This window comes from Neoarius graeffei, chromosome 5 (genome assembly GCF_027579695.1).
Source record: "Neoarius graeffei isolate fNeoGra1 chromosome 5, fNeoGra1.pri, whole genome shotgun sequence".
Taxonomy (NCBI): Eukaryota; Metazoa; Chordata; class Actinopteri; order Siluriformes; family Ariidae; genus Neoarius; species Neoarius graeffei.
Window position 1 is genome coordinate 69,808,717 of NC_083573.1, and position 20,648 is coordinate 69,829,364.

Here is a 20,648-nt window from a genome sequence, read left to right on the forward strand (position 1 = left end):
GTGGTTAGCGCTGTCGCCTCACAGCAAGAAGGTCCGGGTTCGAGCCCCGTGGCCGGCGATGGCCTTTCTGTGCGGAGTTTGCATGTTCTCCCCGTGTCTGTGTGGGTTTCCTCCGGGTGCTCCGGTTTCCCCCACAGTCCAAAGACATGCAGGTTAGGTTAACTGGTGACTCTAAATTGACCGTAGGTGTGAATGTGAGTGTGAATGGTTGTCTGTGTCTATGTGTCAGCCCTGTGATGACCTGGCGACTTGTCCAGGGTGTACCCCGCCTTTCGCCTATAGTCAGCTGGGATAGGCTCCAGCTTGCCTGCGACCCTGTAGAAGGATAAAGCGGCTAGAGATAATGAGATGAGAATGAGATGAGATAATGAGATGAGATGTCCAAAGGTGAAGGAAGTGCATTTTAAGATTTTGAATGAGATTTATCCATCCACTGAAATGCTGAGAGTGAGGTTCAATATTGACAGTATTGATAACTACTCCCCGGGGCCGGCGAGGGCCTTTCTGTGTGGAGTTTGCATGTTCTCCCCGTGTCCGCGTGGGTTTCCTCCGGGTGCTCCGGTTTCCCCCACAGTCCAAAGACATGCAGGTTAGGTTAACTGGTGACTCTAAATTGACTGTAGGTGTGAATGTGAGTGTGAATGGTTGTCTGTGTCTATGTGTCAGCCCTGTGATGACCTGGCGACTTGTCCAGGGTGTACCCCGCCTTTCGCCCGTAGTCAGCTGGGATAGGCTCCAGCTTGCCTGCGACCCTGTAGAAGGATAAAGCGGCTAAAGATAATGAGATGATAACTACTGTATTTTCTGTGAATCAGATATTGAAACTACGGACCATCTTTTCTTTCAATGTATTTACACAAAAACATTCTGGGAGGACTTTTTGGACTGGCTTTCTTCTAAAATCCAGCTACAGGACACACTTACCCTGGACAACATCACATTTGGGACGAATCTGAAGGATTCACAAGCGGACTATGTTATAAATAATTTACTATTGCTCTCGAAATATTTCATTCACTGCTCAAAATGGAAAAAAGTAAAGCTTATTTTCACTGTGTTCAAAAAACATCTTGTAAAAAATTCTCACTGCCTTAAAGTGTATGAAATGCAAAAAAGCAATGTCACTCTTGAATGCATTTGAAAATATTTGAAGACCTCTAGTGGTAATTATACAACTGTGTGAATGGGAGTGTTTTGTTTTACCTTGTGCCTTGAACATTCCCTTCCCCCAGGAAGTGACGTGTAATAGGGGACTCTTATTTCGAGCTCAAACTGTAGTCCCAAATGGCTCACTGCTCTCTACATAAGTACACTATAGAGGGTACGAAATAATAGATTCTACCCAATATGTAGTGCACTACATGTCGAGCAAATTTGGTATTTGAGCAAAAAACAAAACAAAACAGTACTTCCTTAAATTGAAGTGTTGCTTACTTTTACCACTTCACGAAGCTCCACAGTGTTTTAGGGCGTCAATATACCGCACAAGTTTGCGCATATTTTTAAAAACAGAAAAAATATATATATACAGTATTTTTCGCAATATTTTTTATGCTCAAGAATATTTGTGTCGACGTTTTAAATTGTTTTAAAGCTTTACAGTTTTTGTCACCCAGTGTTTACAGGGAATAATATAAATAGGGTTAGATTTGGTTTAGGTTTTGTGCAGGGCTGTAAATACTCATTTTGCATTAATGTTGAAGGTGGTCAGGATGGAAAACATGGTGCTGTGGTCGAGGTTAATATACACACGTAAATCTCTATGGACATGTTTATCTCATGCACGGGTAAGACGAGTTTATTTAATTTTATCTGTTTATTTATTTATTTAAAACTTTAAGTTTAGAAGCTTGCTGCTGATAATCTTGACATTTAATTTACCTGGTATGGAACCATTAAACTGAATCGTTGTAAGGAAATATATTTTATGCCTGCATACAGTATTTACTGTATATTTGAATGATTAGAAACTTTAATAACAACAAACAGTCAGGGAGTGACGAAGTTAGTAAAGTAGGTGAAAGGTTATTTCTTCTGCTGCTTGGCTCTGCCACTTTACATTCTTCCTCCAGTTCTTTGGAAATGGGACAAAGGCTTTATGGCAGAAGAGTCCTTCAGCTCCTCAGGCAGGATTCTTCCCTCCATCTGAAGGAGTGATGCTTCCAGCTGGGACTTTTCAAAACAAGGTGGCCTTCATCACAGGAGGAGGTACAGGTCTGGGGAAAGGCATGACCACTGCTCTGTCTGCCCTCGGGGCACAGTGTGTCATCGCCAGCAGGTCAGTGATGCATTTATTCACACATTTATACACATTCTTTGAAAAACTACACCATGTTATAGCCAGGAAGGCTGAGGGACTGGTTTCTGTCCCTCTTTAGCGCATAATCTGAAAATGCACCGGTCAGGGTGTTCTGCAGAATTGCTGTCCTTTAGTGAAAAAGACTTTATTTGTCACATATACATTACAGCATAGTGAAATTATTTTCTTTGCATATCCCAGCTTGTTAGGAAGTTGGAGGGCCAGCCATGATACAGCTCATCTGGAGCAGAGACGGTTTACAACTTTGCTCAAGGGTCCAACAATGGCAGCTTGGCAATGTTGGGGCTTGAAACCCCAACCTTCAGACCAATAACCTAAAGCCTCAACCATTGAGATGCCAGTGCTCCAAAAAAGACTTACCATTACGAACATTATGTTGAAAGAATATGATGACCCGGCGATTTGTCCAGGGTGTACCCCGCCTTTCGCCCGTAGTCAGCTGGGATAGGCTCCAGCTTGCCTGCGACCCTGTAGAACAGGATAAAGCGGCTAGAGATAATGAGATGAGATGAGATGGATTACATCTATAGAACTCGCCTCTGGACTTTGTAATGGTTTTGACATCAGGATGTCAAGTCAAGTTTATTTGTATAGTGCTTTTAACAATAAGCATTGTCGCAAAGCAGCTTTACAGAATTTGAATGACTTAAAACACAAGCTAATTTTATCCCTAATCTATCCCAAATCAGTACGTCTGTGGCGACTGTGGCAAGGAAAAACTCCCTCAGGCGACAAGAGGAAGAAACCTCGAGAGGAACCAGGCTCAAAAGGGAACCCATCCTCATTCGGGCAACAACAGACAGCATGATTATAACATTAACAGTTTTAACATGAAGTCAGTTTCGTTGATGTTATAAACTCTTCATTGATGGAAACTTGAGTGCAAAACTGTTCATGACAACTGCAGTCCTAAAGTTAGCAAGGCAACTGTAGTCCTCAGCCGTAAAAGCATTACTGTAAGAGTCCAGAGCGTCCTCCAGGTGTGACTTTCAACTGTCCACATGGGGCCGTCCTCCACAGGAGCGATGCGATGAGGCTCCGACCAGACACAGGGCACCAGGATGGATCAGGCAGGTCCGAGGAGCAGAAGAGGTCAGCATCTCGATCCCAGGACCGACATGTAACTCAGAGGGACAGATTTGGGGGGGGGAAGGGGAAGAGAGAGAGAGAGAGAAAACACAGGTTGTTAGGTATGCCCAATGTCACCTGAATAAGTAGGAACAGTATACATATTGCACTGAGTACAAGCAGGGACTCCGGCAACTAACTATGACAGCATAACTAAAAGGGGAGAGCCAGAAGGTAACACAGGCGCATATATATATATATATATATATATATATATATATATATATATATATATATAATATAAAATTGTGTGTATATATGTATGTGTGTGTGTGTGTGTAAAAAAAAAAAAAAATCTCCTTCTCACCCCCGGCGGGGGGGTGGTATCCATGTCATCCTCAAGCTCGGGTCCTCTACCAGAGGCCTGGGAGTTTGAGGGTTCTGCGCAGTATCTTCGATGTTCCTAGGACTGCGCTCTTCTGGACTGAGGCTTCAGATGTTGTTCCTGGGATTTGCTGGAGCCACTCTCCCAGTTTGGGGGTTACTGCCCCAAGTGCCCCCACTACCACGGGGACCACGCAACCCTTGACCTTCCACATCCGTTCCAGCTGCTCTTTCAACCCTTGATACTTCTCAAGTTTCTCATGTTCCTTCTTCCTGATGTTGGCGTCAGCTGGGATCGCCACATCTATCACCACCACCCTCTTCTGCTCTTTGTCCACCACCACTATGTCCGGTTGGTTAGCCAGGATCTGTTTGTCAGTCTGGAAGCTGAAGTCCCACAGAATCTTGGCCCTGTTGTTCTCAGCCACCTTCTGTGGTATGGCCCATTGGGACTTGGGTATTTCTATTCCATACTGGTTGCAGATGTTCCTGTATACTATCCCAGCCACTTGGTTGTGCCTCTCCATGTACGCTGATCCAGCTAGCATCTTACACCCTGCTACTATGTGCTGGACTGTTTCAGGGGCTTCTTTGCACAGTCTGCATCTTGGGTCTGATCTACTCTGGTAGATCCTGGCCTCTATGGCTCTTGTGCTTATGGCCTGTTCTTGTGCTGCCATGATTAGTGCCTCTGTGCTGTCTGTCAGTCCTGCATTATCCAGCCACTGGTAGGATTTCTTGATATCAGCCACTTCCTCTATCTGACGGTGGTACATGCCATGTAGGGGTTTGTCTCTCCAGGTTGTCTGTTCCTCCTCCTCCTCTGCACTCTCATCAGGGTTCTGCTGCCTGAGACATTCACTTAGCAGTTCATCCTTTGGGGCCATCTTTCTGATGTATTCTCGGATTTTCGATGTTTCATCCTGGACCGTGGTCTTGACACTCACTAGCCCTCGGCCTCCCTCTTTCCGCTTAGTGTATAGTCTCAGGGTGCTGGACTTGGGGTGGAACCCTCCATGCATGGTGAGGAGCTTTCTAGTCTTGATATCTGTGGCTTCTATCTCCTCCTTTGGCCAGTTTATGATACCAGCGGGGTATCTGATGACTGGTAGTGCGTACATGTTGATGGCTCGGACCTTGTTTTTACCATTCAGCTGACTTTTCAGGACCTGCCTTACTCTCTGGAGGTATTTGGCTGTGGTTGACTTCCTTGTGGCCTCTTCATGGTTTCCATTAGCCTGTGGGATGCCAAGGTACTTGTAGCTGTCTTGGATATCACCTATGTTGCCCTCTGGTAGGTCAATCCCTTCAGTCCGGATCATCTTGCCTCTCTTTGAGACCATCCGGCCACACTTGTCCAATCCGAATGACATCCCTATGTCATCGCTGTAGATCCGGGTGGTGTGGATCAGCGAGTCTATTTCTCGCTCATTCCTGGCATACAGCTTGATGTCATCCATGTAGAGCAGGTGGCTGATTGTTGCCCCACTACGGAATCGGTACCCGTAGCCGCTCTTCGTGATGATCTGACTGAGGGGGTTCAGGCCTATGCAGAACAGCAGTGGTGATGGCGCATCTCCTTGGTATATGCCGCACTTGATGTTGACTTGGGCAATGGGTTTTGAGTTGGCCTCTAGGGTTGTCTTCCACATTTCCATTTACATATATAAAATTGTGTGTATATATATATATGTGTGTGTGTGTGTGTGTGTGTGTGTATATATATATGTATATATGTGTGTGTGTGTGTGTGTGTGTGTATGTACAGTTAGGTCCATATATATTTGGACACTGACACACATTTTTTTTTTTTTTACCTGTTTACTGAAACATATTCAAGTCTCATCTCATCTCATTATCTCTAGCCGCTTTATCCTTCTACAGGGTCGCAGGCAATCTGGAGCCTATCCCAGCTGACTACGGGCGAAAGGCGGGGTACACCCTGGACAAGTCGCCAGGTCATCACAGGGCTGACACATAGACACAGACAACCATTCACACTCACATTCACACCTACAGTCAATTTAGAGTCACCAGTTAACCTAACCTGCATGTCTTTGGACTGTGGGGGAAACCGGAGCACCCGGAGGAAACCCACGCGGACACAGGGAGAACATGCAAACTCCACACAGAAAGGCCCTCGCCGGCCCCGGGGCTCGAACCCAGGACCTTCTTGCTGTGAGGCGACAGCGCTAACCACTACACCACCGTGCCGCCCATATTCAAGTTATAGTTATATAATGGACATAAAGTCCAGACTTTCAGCTTTCATTTGAGGGTATCCACATTAAAATTGGATGAAGGGTTTAGGAGTTTCAGCTCCTTAACATGTGCCACCCTGTTTTTAAAGGGACCAAAAGTAATTGGACAGTTGACTCAAAGGCTATTTCATGGGCAGGTGTGGGCAATTCCTTCGTTATGTCATTCTCAATTAAGCAGATAAAAGGCCTGGAGTTGATTTGAGGTGTGGTGCTTGCATTTGGAAGATTTTGCTGTGAAGAAAACATGCAGTCAAAGGAGCTCTCCATGCAGGTGAAACAAGCCATCCTTAAGCTGCGGAAACAGAAAAAACCCATCCGAGAAATTGCTAGAATATTAGGAGTGGCAAAATCTACAGTTTGGTACATCCTGAGAAAGAAAGAAAGCACTGGTGAACTCATCTCATCTCATTATCTCTAGCCGCTTTATCCTGTTCTACAGGGTCGCAGGCAAGCTGGAGCCTATCCCAGCTGACTACGGGCAAAAGGCGGGGTTCACCCTGGACAAGTCGCCAGGTCATCACAGGGCTGACACATAGACACAGACAACCATTCACACTCACATTCACACCTACGGTCAATTTAGAGTCACCAGTTAACCTAACCTGCATGTCTTTGGACTGTCGGGGAAACCGGAGCACCCGGAGGAAACCCACGCGGACACGGGGAAAACATGCAAACTCCGCACAGAAAGGCCCTCACCGGCCACGTGGCTCGAACCTGGACCTTCTTGCTGTGAGGCGACAGCGCTAACCACTACACCACCGTGCCGCCATTGGTGAACTCATCAATGCAAAAAGACCTGGGCACCCACAGAAGACAACAGTGGTGGATGATTGCAGAATAATTTCCATGGTGAAGAGAAACCCCTTCACAACAGCCAACCAAGTGAACAACACTCTCCAGGAGGTAGGCGTATCAATATCCAAATCTACCATAAAGAGAAGACTGCATGAAAGTAAATACAGAGGGTTCACTGCGTGGTGCAAGCCACTCATAATCCTCAAGAATAAAAAGGCTAGATTGGACTTTGCTAAAAAACATCTAAAAAAGCCAGCACAGTTCTGGAAGAACATTCTTTGGACAGATGAAACCAAGATCAACCTCTACCAGAATGATGGAAAGAAAAAAGTATGGTAAAGGCATGGTACAGCTCATGATCCAAAGCATACCACATCATCTGTAAAACACGGCGGAGACGGTGTGATGGCTTGGGCATGCATGGCTGCCAGTGGCACTGGGTCACTAGTGTTTATTGATGATGTGACACAGGACAGAAGCAGCCGGATGAATTCTGAGGTATTCAGAGACATACTGTGTGCTCAAATCCAGCCAAACTGATTGGTCGGCGTTTCATAAGACAGATGGACAATGACCCAAAACAAAGCCAAAGCAACCCAGGAGTTTATTAAAGCAAAGAAGTGGAATATTCTTGAATGGCCAAGTCAGTCACCTGATCTCAACCCAATTGAACATGCATTTCACTTGTTAAAGACTAAACTTCAGACAGAAAGGCCCACAAACAAACAGCAACTGAAAACCGCTGCAGTAAAGGCCTGGCAGAGCATTAAAAAGGAGGAAACACAGCGTCTGGTGATGTCCATGAGTTCAAGACTTCAGGCAGTCGTTGCCAACAAAGGGTTTTCAACCAAGTATTGGAAATGAACATTTTATTTACAATTATTTAATTTGTCCAATCACTTTTGAGCCCCTGAAATGAAGGGATTGTGTTTAAAAAATGCTTTAGTTCCTCACATTTGTATGCAATCATTTTGTTCAACCCACTGAATTAAAGCTAAAAGTCTGAACTTCAACTGCATCTGAATTGTTTTGTTCAAAATTCATTGTGGTAATGTACAGAACCAAAATTAGAAAAATGTTGTCTCTGTCCAAATATTTATGGACCTAACTGTATGTGTATATACACACACGTATAGTAGGTTTGATAACACAATGTAATACAGGGGGCTGCAAAAGTAGGTATACAGTAAGGATTATACGTGAACAACAGCAGCAGGACGACTTCTACTTTCAGCAGGATGGGGCGCCACTGCACTTTGCACTCAATGTGCGTGCGCTACTTGACAAAGAATTTCCCAAAAGGTGGATTGGACGTCGGGGAACCGTTGACTGGCCACCACGTTCGCCAGATCTCATCCCTATGGATTTCTTTTTCTGGGGATGTGTAAAAGATAGGGTTTTCGCAAGCAAGCCACGTTCTGTTGATTCCATGATTCAGTTCATATGGGAGGCTTGCCAGGAAATTGATGCTGATAAAGACGTTTGTGCCAGAGTGTGCTTGGTTGTCTACACTCAACTAGTGGAGTGTGTGAATACCGGGGGCAAATAGTTTGAACATTTGAGGGATTAATATGTTTATTATTAATGTTTGTATAATCAGTAAAATAATGTTTGGTGCGAACGTTTTGTTTTTCATTACTGTATACCTACTTTTGCAGCCCCCTGTATTTACGAAATACATTTTGGACAATAAGTAAATTGGGGGGGAATCTGGACAAAATGTTTTTCAGTTGTATAATTTTTAAAATTCAGTACAGTTTTTTTAACATGTACTGAATGGAGGCAAATGTTTGTATTATGAAATGCTGACAATACCTGCAATTGACTCTGGTACCCTCTCATGAAAAAAGTGTATTGTAAATTTGCTGTCCAGCCCAATTCACTTCCATTGTCCTTTTGATCTAATTATTGTAACCTTGGCATGTGCTCTTGACAAATAAATTTTACTGATGTAATTGAACTTTTTCTTTTTTGTAGAAAACTAGATGTTCTACAACAAACTGCTGAGGAAATCTCACAACAGACTGGGAATAAAGTAATAACTGGAGCTGAATACAGTACATTCATGAATTGGTCTCTGTTATATAAGTTTAAGTTTATTATTACTTATATTGCACATGTTTCATACAAATGTTCACATGCACATTACAATAATTAAATACGTACACAACACCATTCCACAAAATTCAACCCCAAAATTGCTTAAAAGGAAAACCTAGAACACAACCAAAACTGATTTAAAAGCATGATGATAAAATAAATTAATAAAACTGTCTAAATATAAACATTAATGATGAAAAGCCTCTTTAAAAAGTTAAGTCTTAAGTAATTTCTTAAAAATATCTACAGATCCTGCGTTGCGAAGCTCCCTAGGTAATTTGTTCCACAGTTTGGGTGCTGCAGATACAAACGTGCAATCACCCAATGTAGTGAATGTTGTAACTCTTGGTGGCTGTAATAATAGTTCACTATTAGACCTTTGGCTATAATGTGATGGAGTTCTAATAGCAAGGATTTCCTGAGGTGGACAAAGTACCCAACTTCGTTACTTAAGTATTAAAAGTACGTTTTCTGTCAATGCATCGTTGTATTATTGCCACAGCACTTACAAAACCTAATGCCGCTACCAAAGACAGAAATGTGAATTCACAAAATGAACACGTGCTGTGCCATCATGGTGGTTTAACGTTAAGCTAGCTAGTCAGTGAAGCTCCACCTGACATGCTAGTAAACTCTTTTCAAACTTGAAATCATATTGTGTAGCTAATGCTACTAGAAAAGAAAGATTTCTACATTCTGTTTATTTGGCAAGATTATGCTAAAACATATTTCTGAAAGCACTTCAGATAAGTTAACGTTATTCATCTTAGCGTAACTTCATTTTTACATGCTAACTAACAGTGTCCAAGTTAACTAGCTATGTGTAAATGTTAGCCTTGGACAAGGCGATGGCAACCTGGCGGGGAAATCCATAGAAGGTCATTTGACTAACCAGACTGCATAGCTATTGCAACGTTATCGCTAGCTCTAAAAGCACAGACAACTTCACTGCAAGCTTTCTCTTGGAATAAAACTTTTACATCCCTCAATATGCTTCTGCAGGTTGGATGGTGAGTTTTTGTAAGCTGTGATGTGGTTCGTTTTTGGCAAACAATTAAAACAAAACGAATCTTTAATCTGTACAGAAAACTGAAACATGGGTTCTAGGTATGGCCATGAGTGCGTGCATTCCCCAGAAGAACCGCCTCCTTCCATTCTGCCATCAACTGATCGTGTTCAAATAATGCTGCTGAGAAATCACTGAACTTGATTTTATACAGTCTGTGGACGTGACGTGACCCTAGTGATTACTGATCGGCTGTCTCGGTGTCACCGACGAAAAAAACAATCATGTTTTAGAAAAGAAAAAAAATCCACTTTCAAAGCTGCTTCATAGTGACGAGGAACTTGATAGAAATGTAGTGGAGTGAAAAGTACGATATTTGCCTTTCAAATGTAGTGAAGTTAAAGTCATAAGTTTCCAAAAAAAATACTCAAGTAAAATACAGATACTCAAAAAGTGTACTTAAGTACAGAACTCAAGTAAATGTACTTCATTACTGTCCACCTCTGATGAGCTCTAGTATATAGTCTGGGGCTAGGCCATGTATAGCTTTATAAGTTATTAACAGTATCTTAAAATCAATGCAAAATTTAATGGGCAACCAATGTAAATCTACTAGCACTGGCGTAATGTGATCAAAACGTGAAATGTTACAAATAAAAAAAAAAGTTACATTTATTACTAATCATTTTTACTTCAGTAATTTACCTGCTCAAAGGTAGTCAGTGCTGAGTAGGGGTGGGCATCTTCTCTTCCAGTTTTCATATCTCAGCTCATCTCATCTCATTATCTCTAGCCGCTTTATCCTGTTCTACAGGGTTGCAGGCAAGCTGAAGCCTATCCCAGCTGACTACGGGCGAAAGGCAGGGTACACCCTGGACAAGTCGCCAGGTCATCACAGGGCTGACACATAGACACAGACAACCATTCACACTCACATTCACACCTACGGTCAATTTAGAGTCACCAGTTAACCTAACCTGCATGTCTTTGGACTGTGGGGGAAACCGGAGCACCCGGAGGAAACCCACGTGGACACAGGGAGAACATGCAAACTCCGCACAGAAAGGCCCTCGCCGGCCACGGGGCTCGAACCCGGACCTTCTTGCTGTGAGGCGACAGCGCTAACCACTACACCACCGTGCCGCCCATATCTCAGCTCATCAATCCTAATTAAAAGCAGAAGCATTGATTCAGTGCAATAAAATGCGATTTATTTGATACATTATTTTGCATTGTTGTTGACCAGTGCCTCAGTTTTACTTGGTGAATCTTTACACCCATAATGCTGAGTGATGTGGTGCATGTTGCAGGTTCGTGCTGTGCAGTGTAATGTGAGGGACCCAGACTCTGTACAGGCTGCTGTAGACCAGCTGGTTGCTGATGTTGGGCTTCCTGATGTACGTAGGTACCATTTCTCAGCTGCTTGGAAATCAATATTGTGATACAGATCCTTGAGCTGAAATAGTTTTGAAGCAAGAATGTGAATAAGGTGTCGTGTTGAACACTTTTTGTATTGAGTCTTGAAATCGCATGAATGCTGTGTCCTCTTTCATACTCAGGTGGTGATCAACAACGCTGCAGGAAATTTCATTTCTCCTTCTGAAAAGCTCTCGCCCAATGCATGGAAAACCATAACGGACATAGTTCTGAACGGCACAGCCTATGTCACACTGGACATTGGGAAACGTCTAATCAAAGCCGAGAAAGGTTAGAATCATCACCTTAAGATGATTTAGTTGCTGTCAAATGTTATAGTGCATGCAGTTTAGCTTGCTTACTCACAGTTTATAGTTTGCTCTTGATCTTCGTAATTCAGAACCTAATCCTTAATTCGGTCTAACTTTCAGAAATATGGCATTTTGATAAATGCTAAATTTTTGATTGCAATATCCAACCACAAGATGGCAGTAAATAATCAGGTTGTAGTTGTTGCACTCTCGCAAGCATGTGTTTGTTTGATAACCCCGAATGATACGAATGTATGCGATTTAACAATTAATGTTGTGAGAGTTAAAGTAGCTCATGAAAGGTTCTCTCTTTTTTTTTTTTTTTTAAACAGCCAGAGACCCCTTAGAGTGTAAGAGAGAGGCTGTTTCTCAATACCAGGGATGCTTCCTTGGTAGGGAGGGTAGATCAAGTCAGGTCTTCCAGAGGCTAGGCAGGTGTGCATCATTGAAAAGGTCCTACTTTGTACGTGTGCATAGGATTGTGGGTTCTTTAAGAACTCAGAGGATACACACACATCCTGGAAAATTCTCTGAATGAAGCACTCTGTCCTTGGTAGAATTAAAAGAATCCTAGTCATTGGAGCAGTCCTTTGGTGGGAGTCGATGACGTGGCATCCTTGAAACGCAGCCATTAAAGATCTGTCCTTGACACTGAGAAACACCCAAATTATGGAACCTTTTATGATCACAGCACAGATGGATTTTATGATTATAATTCAACTATATAAATGGGAGACTGTGAGTTGGCTTAGTGGTTAGCGTAATCGACCGGGAGATTGCGAGTTCTGCTTGGGGTCAGGTCGTACCAAAGACCATCATAAAAATGGTACCTACTACCGTCTGGCAAGGCACGCTGCAATACAGATGTGAGTGGGGAAGTCAAACTCTCGCGGTTACCAGAGAACTAGCCCTCCACTGTAACCCTAGCTGTATAGGCGAGAGGCTGAGGGCTATCGAAACAGAGATAGGCGCCGCACCCATGCACCTTAAAGAATTGGTTAGTGCTGAGACAGGAGACTGCCTGGGAAGAGCAGATTCTGGCATAAGAAGGACTTTAACTTGATATGAATGGGACACCCATTAGACAAACATTTACCATAAGAAGGAAATGAAACAAAACATGAATTTAACTCCCAACATTTAATGTGTAATATCCATGAGACAAGTTAGTTCATTTACTTTATAGTAGCAATAAACAGTTGTTCCTTCAACAGGCTCCCTGAAATTTATAACCCCATTTCCAAACAAGTTGGGATGCTGTGCAAAATGTAAATAAAAACAGAATGCTATGATTTGCAATTCATGGGAACCTGATATTTATTGAAAATAGTACAAAAATAACTTATCAAATGTTGAAACTGAAAAATCTTTTTGTTTTTCTATTTATTTATTTTATTATTTTGTAAAATATCTGCTCATTTTGAATTACTGTTAGCGACGTTTCAAAAAAGTTGGGACAAGGCAGCAAAAGACCAGAAAGTTGTGTGATGTTTATATATATATATATATATATATATATATATATATATATATATATATATATATATAAAGGACAAAAAAAAACCTAATTATGTTGGTTGACAACAAATCAGTAATGTGATTGTACATAAAAAGAGCATCCCAGAGAGGCGGAGTCTCTCAAACGTAAAGATGGGGAGGGGTTCACCGCTCTGTGAAAGACTGCATGGGTAAACAGTGCAACAATTTAAGAATAATGTTCCTCAATGTAAAATTGCAAAGAATTTGTGGATCACATCATCTATGGTACATAATATCATTAAAAGATTCAGAGAATTCTGAGAAATTTTTGTGCGCAAGGGACAAGACTGAAAACCAAAACTGGATGTCCATGATCTTCAGGCCCTCAGGAGACACTGCATTAAAAGCAGACACATGTCTGAAGTGGAAATCACTGTATGGGCTCAGGAACACTTCAGAAAACCATCATCTGTGAAAACAGTTCATTACTGCATCCACAAATGCAAGTTAAAACCAGATATAAAGAATATCCAGAAACACCGCTGCCTTCTCTGGGCCTGAGCTCTTTTACGATGGACTAGGGTAAAGTGGAAAATTGTCCTGAAGTCTGACGAATCAGAATTTGAAATTCATTTGGGAAATCATGGACACCTCCAGGCTAAAGAGCAGAGGGATCATTCGGCTTATCAGTGCACAGTTCAAAAGCCAGCATCTGTGATGGTATGAGGGTGCATTAGTGCACATGGCATGAGTAGCTTGCACATCTGGGAAGGCATCATTAATGCTGAATGATATACAGGTTTTGGAACATCACGCTGCCTTCCAGATGACTTTTTTTTTTCAGGAAAGGCCTTGCTTATTTCAGTAAGACAATATCAAACTGCATTCTACATGTATTACAACTGCATGGCTCTGTAGTAAAAGAGTGTGGGTGCTAAAATGGCCTGCATGCAGTCCAGATCTGTCTCCCATTTAAAACATTTTTCAAATTTTATGAAGTGCAAAATATGACAGAGGAGACCCTGAACTGCTGAGCAACTGAAATTGTTTATCATGCAAGAATAGGACAACATTTCTCTTTCAAAACTACAGCGGTTGGTCTCCTCAGTTCCCAAACATTTACAGAGTGTTGTTAAAAGTAAAGGTGATGCCACACAGTGATAAACATGGCGGTGTCCCAAAATTTGACACGTGTTGCTGGCATCAGATTCAAAATGAGCATCCATCCATCTATCTATCTATCTATCTATCTATCTATCTATCTATCTATCTATCTATCTATCTATCTATCTATCTATCTATCTATCTATCTATTTTTTAAATTATAAATAAATAAATTTCTCAGTTTCAACATTTGCTATGTTGTCTTTGTACTATTTTCAATGAAATATAGGGTTCCATGATTTGCAAATCATCGCATTCTGCATTTATTGACATTTTACATGGATTTCTAACTTTTTTTTTTAGAATTGAAGTTGTGTAATATACAAACAAATGCAGCTTGTTACAGAAAAATCATAAAAAGCAGGCTGAAGGTCATCTTTTAGGGTGGAAAAGTTAAAGGAACAGTGTTACCTCTGTTACAGAGCTGTGACACTAGAAACTCCTCTGCAATAAATCTTCAATGTTAAGTAAATGAGAGAACCAGAAAACAATTCTTATGCAAAGCAATAAGAGGAGCAGTTATGGAAGGTTGTTTTAATTACCTAGAAATTGCACTGAAAGAGACGCATACAGTCATGGCTGAAAGTGTTGGCACCCCAGATTTTTTTTTCCAGAAAATGAAGTATTTCTCCCAGAAAATGATTGCAATTACTCATGTTTTTTTAAACACATGTTTATTTCCTTTGTGTGTATTGAAACAATACAAAAAAAACAAAGAAAAAATAATAATTTGCATAATTTCACACAAAACTCCAAAAATGGGCCGGACAAAATTATTGGCACCTTTTCAAAATTGTGGGTAAATTATTTAGTTTCAAGCCTGTGATGCTCGTTTAAACTCACCTGTGGCAAGTAACAGGTGTGGGCAATATAAGAATCACACCTGAAACCAGATAAAAAGGAGAGAAGTTGACTCAATCTTTGCATTGTGTGTCTGTGTGTGCCACACTAAACATGGAAGACAGAAAGAGGAGAAGAGAGCTGTCTGAGGACTTGAGAACCAGAATTGTGGAGAAATATCAACAGTCTCAAGGTTACAAGGCCATCTCAAGAGATCTTTGTGTTCCTTTGTCCACAGTGCGCAACATCAAGAAGTCCCAAACCCATGGCACTGTAGCTAATCTCCCTGGACGAGGATGAAAGAGAAAAATTGATGCAAGGTTGCAACGCAGGATTGTCCGAATGGTGGAAAAGCAGCCCCAATCAAGTTCCAAATGTATTCAAGTTCTCCTGCAGACTCAGGGTGCATCAGTGTCAGCGTGAACTATCTGTCGACATTTGAATGAAATGAAACGCTATTGCAGAAGACCAAGGAGGACCCCACTGCTGACACAGAGACATAAAAAAGCTAGACTGCAGTTTGCCAAAATGTATGTGAATAAGCCAAAATCCTTCTGGGAAAATGTCTTGTGGACAGATGAGACCAAGATGGAGCTTTTTGGCAAAACACATCATTCTACTGTTTACCGAAAATGGAATGAGGCCTACAAAGAAAAGAACACAATACCTACAGTCAAATATGGTGGAGGTTCAAAGATGTTTTGGGGTTGTTTTGCTGCCTCTGGCACTGGATGCCTTGACTGTGTGCAAGGTATCATGAAATCTGAAGATTATCAAGGGATTTTGGGTCGCAACGTAGGGCCCAGTGTCAGAAAGCTGGGTTTGCGTCCTAGGTCATGGGTCTTCCAGCAGGACAATGACCCCAAACATACCTCAAAAAGCACCCAGAAATGGATGGAAAGAAAGCACTGGAGGGTTCTAAAGTGGCCAGCAATGAGTCCTGATCTGAATCCCATTGAACACCTGTGGAGAGATCTTAAAATTGCTGTTGGGATAAGGCACCCTTCAAATATGAGAGAACTGGAACAATTTGCAAAAGAAGAGTGGTCCAAAATTCCAGTTGAGAGGTGTAAGAAGCTTGTTGATGGTTATAGGAAGCGATTTGATTTCAGTTATTTTTTCCAAAGAGTGTGCAACCAAATATTAAGTTGAGGGTGCCAACAATTTTGTCCAACCCATTTTTTTGAGTTTTGCATGAAATTATATCAATTTTGCTTTTTTTCCTTTTTCTTTTTGTTTTAATCCAATGCACACAAAGGAAATAAACATGTATATAACAAAACGTGTAAATGCAATAATTTTCTGGGAGATATGCTTCATTTTCTGGAAAAAAAAATTCTGGGGTGCCAACACTTTCGGCCATGACTGTAAGTGACACGTGTGCGTGGCATCAACAGCTTTCTGACAAATCCACACTAGTTTCTATTCTGGTCTGTCCCATAAGTGGTTATACTCTTTCACAGTAAAGATACAGTATGCTTCCTCAAGAAAACTAATGTGTATATGTACAGCATGGAATATGGAGACAGTCAAAATTGGGTCGATTGTACAGTAAGTAGTTTACGCTTCACTTAAATTTTAATAAACAGCATGCTTGTGTTTCTTCTGGTTGCCCATGTTCGGTTAGTGAGGGTCACTGCCATAACTACAGGCCAGCACAATCAGATATGATATTTGAATAGCTTTCTCTTGTGTTGATTGAAGTGTTTTTTTAAAACGGAAGTGCATCAGTTCTGTATCAAAGACTAAAATACATCAGAAAATTTTGATTTGAATCTTCCCCACAGATACAGAGGCACAGCCCTTTGTGATTATTTTGACCTTTTCCTTGAATTACAGAACATGCAATTTCTTTATTATAAATAATTGCTAGTCTCTGTTGTGAGGTTCTGTTACTCATGTTTTATTGGCCAGCTTTTTAATACTGGAAATTGGTAGGAAAAACAAAACCTTTCAGTGATGCATACTGTAGATTTGACAAGTTGGTTTTGATCCAATCCATTTTGGTATTCTTTGACTGCTCTTAACTTTGAACCTCAGTACAGCTTGCTTGCTTGGTTTTGGAGAGACAGAATTAATGTGTAGATGGTGTTTTCAGGTGCTGCTTTTCTGGCCATCACCACCATCTATGCTGAGAGTGGATCTGGATTTGTTGTGCCCAGTGCATCTGCTAAAGCAGGAGTGGAAGCACTGTGCAAGTAGGTAAAGTAGCTAAAGTAAAATTTGTCTTTTTACAGTACTTTCAAAAACAACCAAATAATGACAATATAATAATCATAATACACAGACAATATAATTAACAATTATTCCATGAAATTGAGTCGTGCACGAGCTGATAGCTGATGAGGTGTGTAGTGCCGAGTTGGCTATAAGCCATGTATGACGAGATTGAGTGGAATAACTGTTTTATTATATCCACATTCACTGGATTTTGAGAAACGGAGCATTTTATTTTTTGCAAATTCAATGAATAAAAGCTTAGGTGGATGTCTTAAGAACCTATCGATGGCTGCACGAATTTATTTGTCGAAAGTGCCTTTTTGCTGTCGTGCCGAGCTATAGAATAGCTTTAGACATTTATTTAATTCTTCCTTGGACAGTTCAGTTATGTAAATTTCAAACAACTTTGAGCTTTTGAACCAGTCTAAAAAAATTCAACAAATTTTAATGATTAAAGATGATGAATGTAAACACCCCGTCAAAATGACAGTAGCAATTTGTGAAAAATGCTATAATAATAATTCTTGAAAAATAAAAAAAGATACGTTTTTGCCATCAAATAATTTCATTCTATATTTTGTTGCCTTTTTTTGTATTTTTTGGGGTTCTGTTTTTGAGTAGAGTTTTTATTTCGTCCTCGGTTGGTTCAGCAAAACGTTCTGCCATTTTGTTTTTCTCTACTCATGGTATACAAGCTGATATCCTAGTAGTAGAGTAGCTAATCAGAGCATGTGATTGCTCATATCCATTGAATGTGGATATAATAACAATTAATCGTACAGTATAACAAATATTATACACAGAGGAATTGCACAGTAATGGTAGTACAAAAGGATGGCTGTACACAAACTGAAGTGAAATAGAACAACAGATTCAGGACGTTGTGTGGAGATGTCAACAGAAATTCATTGGTTTGGAGTACGTGTAGCCAGATTGAGAAACATTTATAATAGCATAGCCTCTGTCACTGAAATGAACACCACGGACTCTATCATTACAGTAAAAGTTTGTCTGTACCAAGCCCACAGTGTGGAAATAGGTCTTATTGTGCTAAATGCTTATCCCTTTTCCTGTGTTTGGACACTAAATATGCAGCAATGAGGGTTTACTCATCTCCATTTTATTCTCTGTTATCTAAATCATAAGGACTCTTGTGAATTATGTTGTATTTGAAGCTTATTTATTGTTTTGACGTTATCACTGTATGCAAAGTAATCAGTCCTTTTATTGTGATGCTGTGTAGGTGTTGATAGTGAGAACTGCTATTTTTAGCGGTGTAATTCAGCAAAGTCATACTGTAATTCAGTATGACTTTTATTCTAAGAGCACTGTCTCAGGATAAAAGTCAAAGACTAAAAGTTATCTTGATCTTTATTGCTATATCAGTCATCCAGGAAAACTAGGCTTGTTCCTTGTTACCTGCGCATGGCGCATTCAGTTGTTAATGAAAATATGAAATGCAGTTTGAATGCTAGCATAGTACTGAATGGTGTCAAAAAAAACCCAATTTTTAAAAAAAAACATAGCTGGCCTTATTATCCCTCCGGCATATAATGCCGGGGGATATACTGTAGCTATTGCTCTGTCCGTCTGTCTGTCCATCCATCCGTCTATAAACATTTTAGTTTCTGGAGCATAACTCAAAAACTATTAGGAATTTTTTCATGAAACCTGACAGTTATGTTAAGTGACTAGACGAGTTGTGCCTTTTGGCATTTTGGGATTTCTGTGATTTTTTTTTTTTTTTCCATATTTCCGTGGAAACCAATTCAACTTAGGAAAATTTGGAGTGCGGTTTCATGTGGGGGCTGGGGGGATACGTCATCTCCTGATGACTCTTGTTGATAGTGTTTTAGAGATGCTTGAAGACCTGTGTGAAGAAGATTGGTCATTTCCCAACCTGTTAGCCCAGCAGACAAACTGCAGCACAGTCTGAGGCTACGTTTACATTAGACCGTATCTATCTCGTTTTCTTCGCGGATGCACTGTCCGTTTACATTAAACCCCCTGGAAAAGCGGGGAAACGGGAATCCGCCAGCGTCCACGTATTCAATCTAAATCGTATCTGGTCCGGTGCTGTGTAAACATTCAGAATACGCGAATACGCTGTGCTGAGCTCTAGCTGGCGTCTCATTGGACAACGTCACTGTGACATCCACCTTCCTGATTCGCTGGCGTTGGTCATGTGACGCGACTGCTGAAAAACGGCGCGGACTTCCGCCTTGTATCACCTTTCATTAAAGAGTATAAAAGTATGAAAATACTGCAAATACTGATGCAAATACTGCCCATTGTGTAGTTATGATTGTCTTTAGGCTTGCCATCCTTCCACTTGCAAGTAGTAAGTGATATGCGCTGGGATCACACACACAGCGGCTCAGTCCCGAATCGTGGCTTCTGCACTTCACTTGCGCGCTGTGTGAGCTGCGCAGGGCCGGAGTGCGCACCCTCCAGAGGGCACTCGCTGTTCAGGGCGGAGTGATTTGGAGCGCAGGATGCCTGCGGAGCCGAGCGTATCTGCGTATTGGCGTCGCTATGTGCACGGCTAACGGTTTTAGTGTAAACGCGAATCATTTTAAGAACATTAATCTGATGATCCGCTGATTCGACGTAATGTAAACGTAGCCTGAGTGGTTGGTGTGATAGGTGTCATTAACTTTCTGCTGGTTAGATTGTGGTTAATAGACATCTTTGAACTGTTGAGAATGGTAATCATAGTAGGAACTATACTCTTTGTGCAGGTTTTAGGAATATTTCTTATTTGTGCCACTTTATGACTTGCATCATTGAACTTGGATATTTGATACCATTTGAGAAAAGCTACAGTGGTGCTTGAAAGTTTGTGAACCCTTTAGAATTTTCTATATTTCTGCATAAATATGACCTAAAACATCATCAGATTTTCACACAAGTCCTAAAAGTAGATAAAGAGAACCCAGTTAAACAAATGAGACAAAAATATTATACTTGGTCATTTATTTATTGAGGAAAATGATCCAATATTACATATCTGTGAGTGGCAAAAGTATGTGAACCTTTGCTTTCAGTACCTGGTGTGACCCCCTTGTGCTGCAATAACTGCAACTAAACGTTTCCGGTAACTGTTGATCAGTCCTGCACACCGGCTTGGAGGATTTTTAGCCCATTCCTCCATACAGAACAGCTTCAACTCTGGGATGTTGGTTGGTTTCCTCACATGAACTGCTTGCTACAGGTCCTTCCACAACATTTCGATTGGATTAAGGTCAGGACTTTGACTTGGCCATTCCAAAACATTAACT

At 41.2% G+C, this 20,648-nt stretch overlaps 1 protein-coding gene across 1 annotated transcript in view; it reads left to right on the forward strand.

Annotated features, from left to right (window-relative positions):
* Nucleotides 1-1,539: 1,539 nt before the first annotated feature.
* The window catches only part of decr1 (2,4-dienoyl CoA reductase 1, mitochondrial), a 30,272-nt gene continuing 11,163 nt past the window's right edge, over nucleotides 1,540-20,648 (forward strand). Inside the window, exons 1-6 of the mRNA XM_060920683.1 lie at nucleotides 1,540-1,787; nucleotides 2,073-2,278; nucleotides 8,809-8,866; nucleotides 11,248-11,334; nucleotides 11,497-11,644; nucleotides 17,246-17,345. Of these exons, the coding sequence (XP_060776666.1) occupies nucleotides 1,695-1,787; nucleotides 2,073-2,278; nucleotides 8,809-8,866; nucleotides 11,248-11,334; nucleotides 11,497-11,644; nucleotides 17,246-17,345 (692 nt within the window). The 5' untranslated portion in view covers nucleotides 1,540-1,694. The remainder of the gene's footprint in view (nucleotides 1,788-2,072; nucleotides 2,279-8,808; nucleotides 8,867-11,247; nucleotides 11,335-11,496; nucleotides 11,645-17,245; nucleotides 17,346-20,648) is intronic.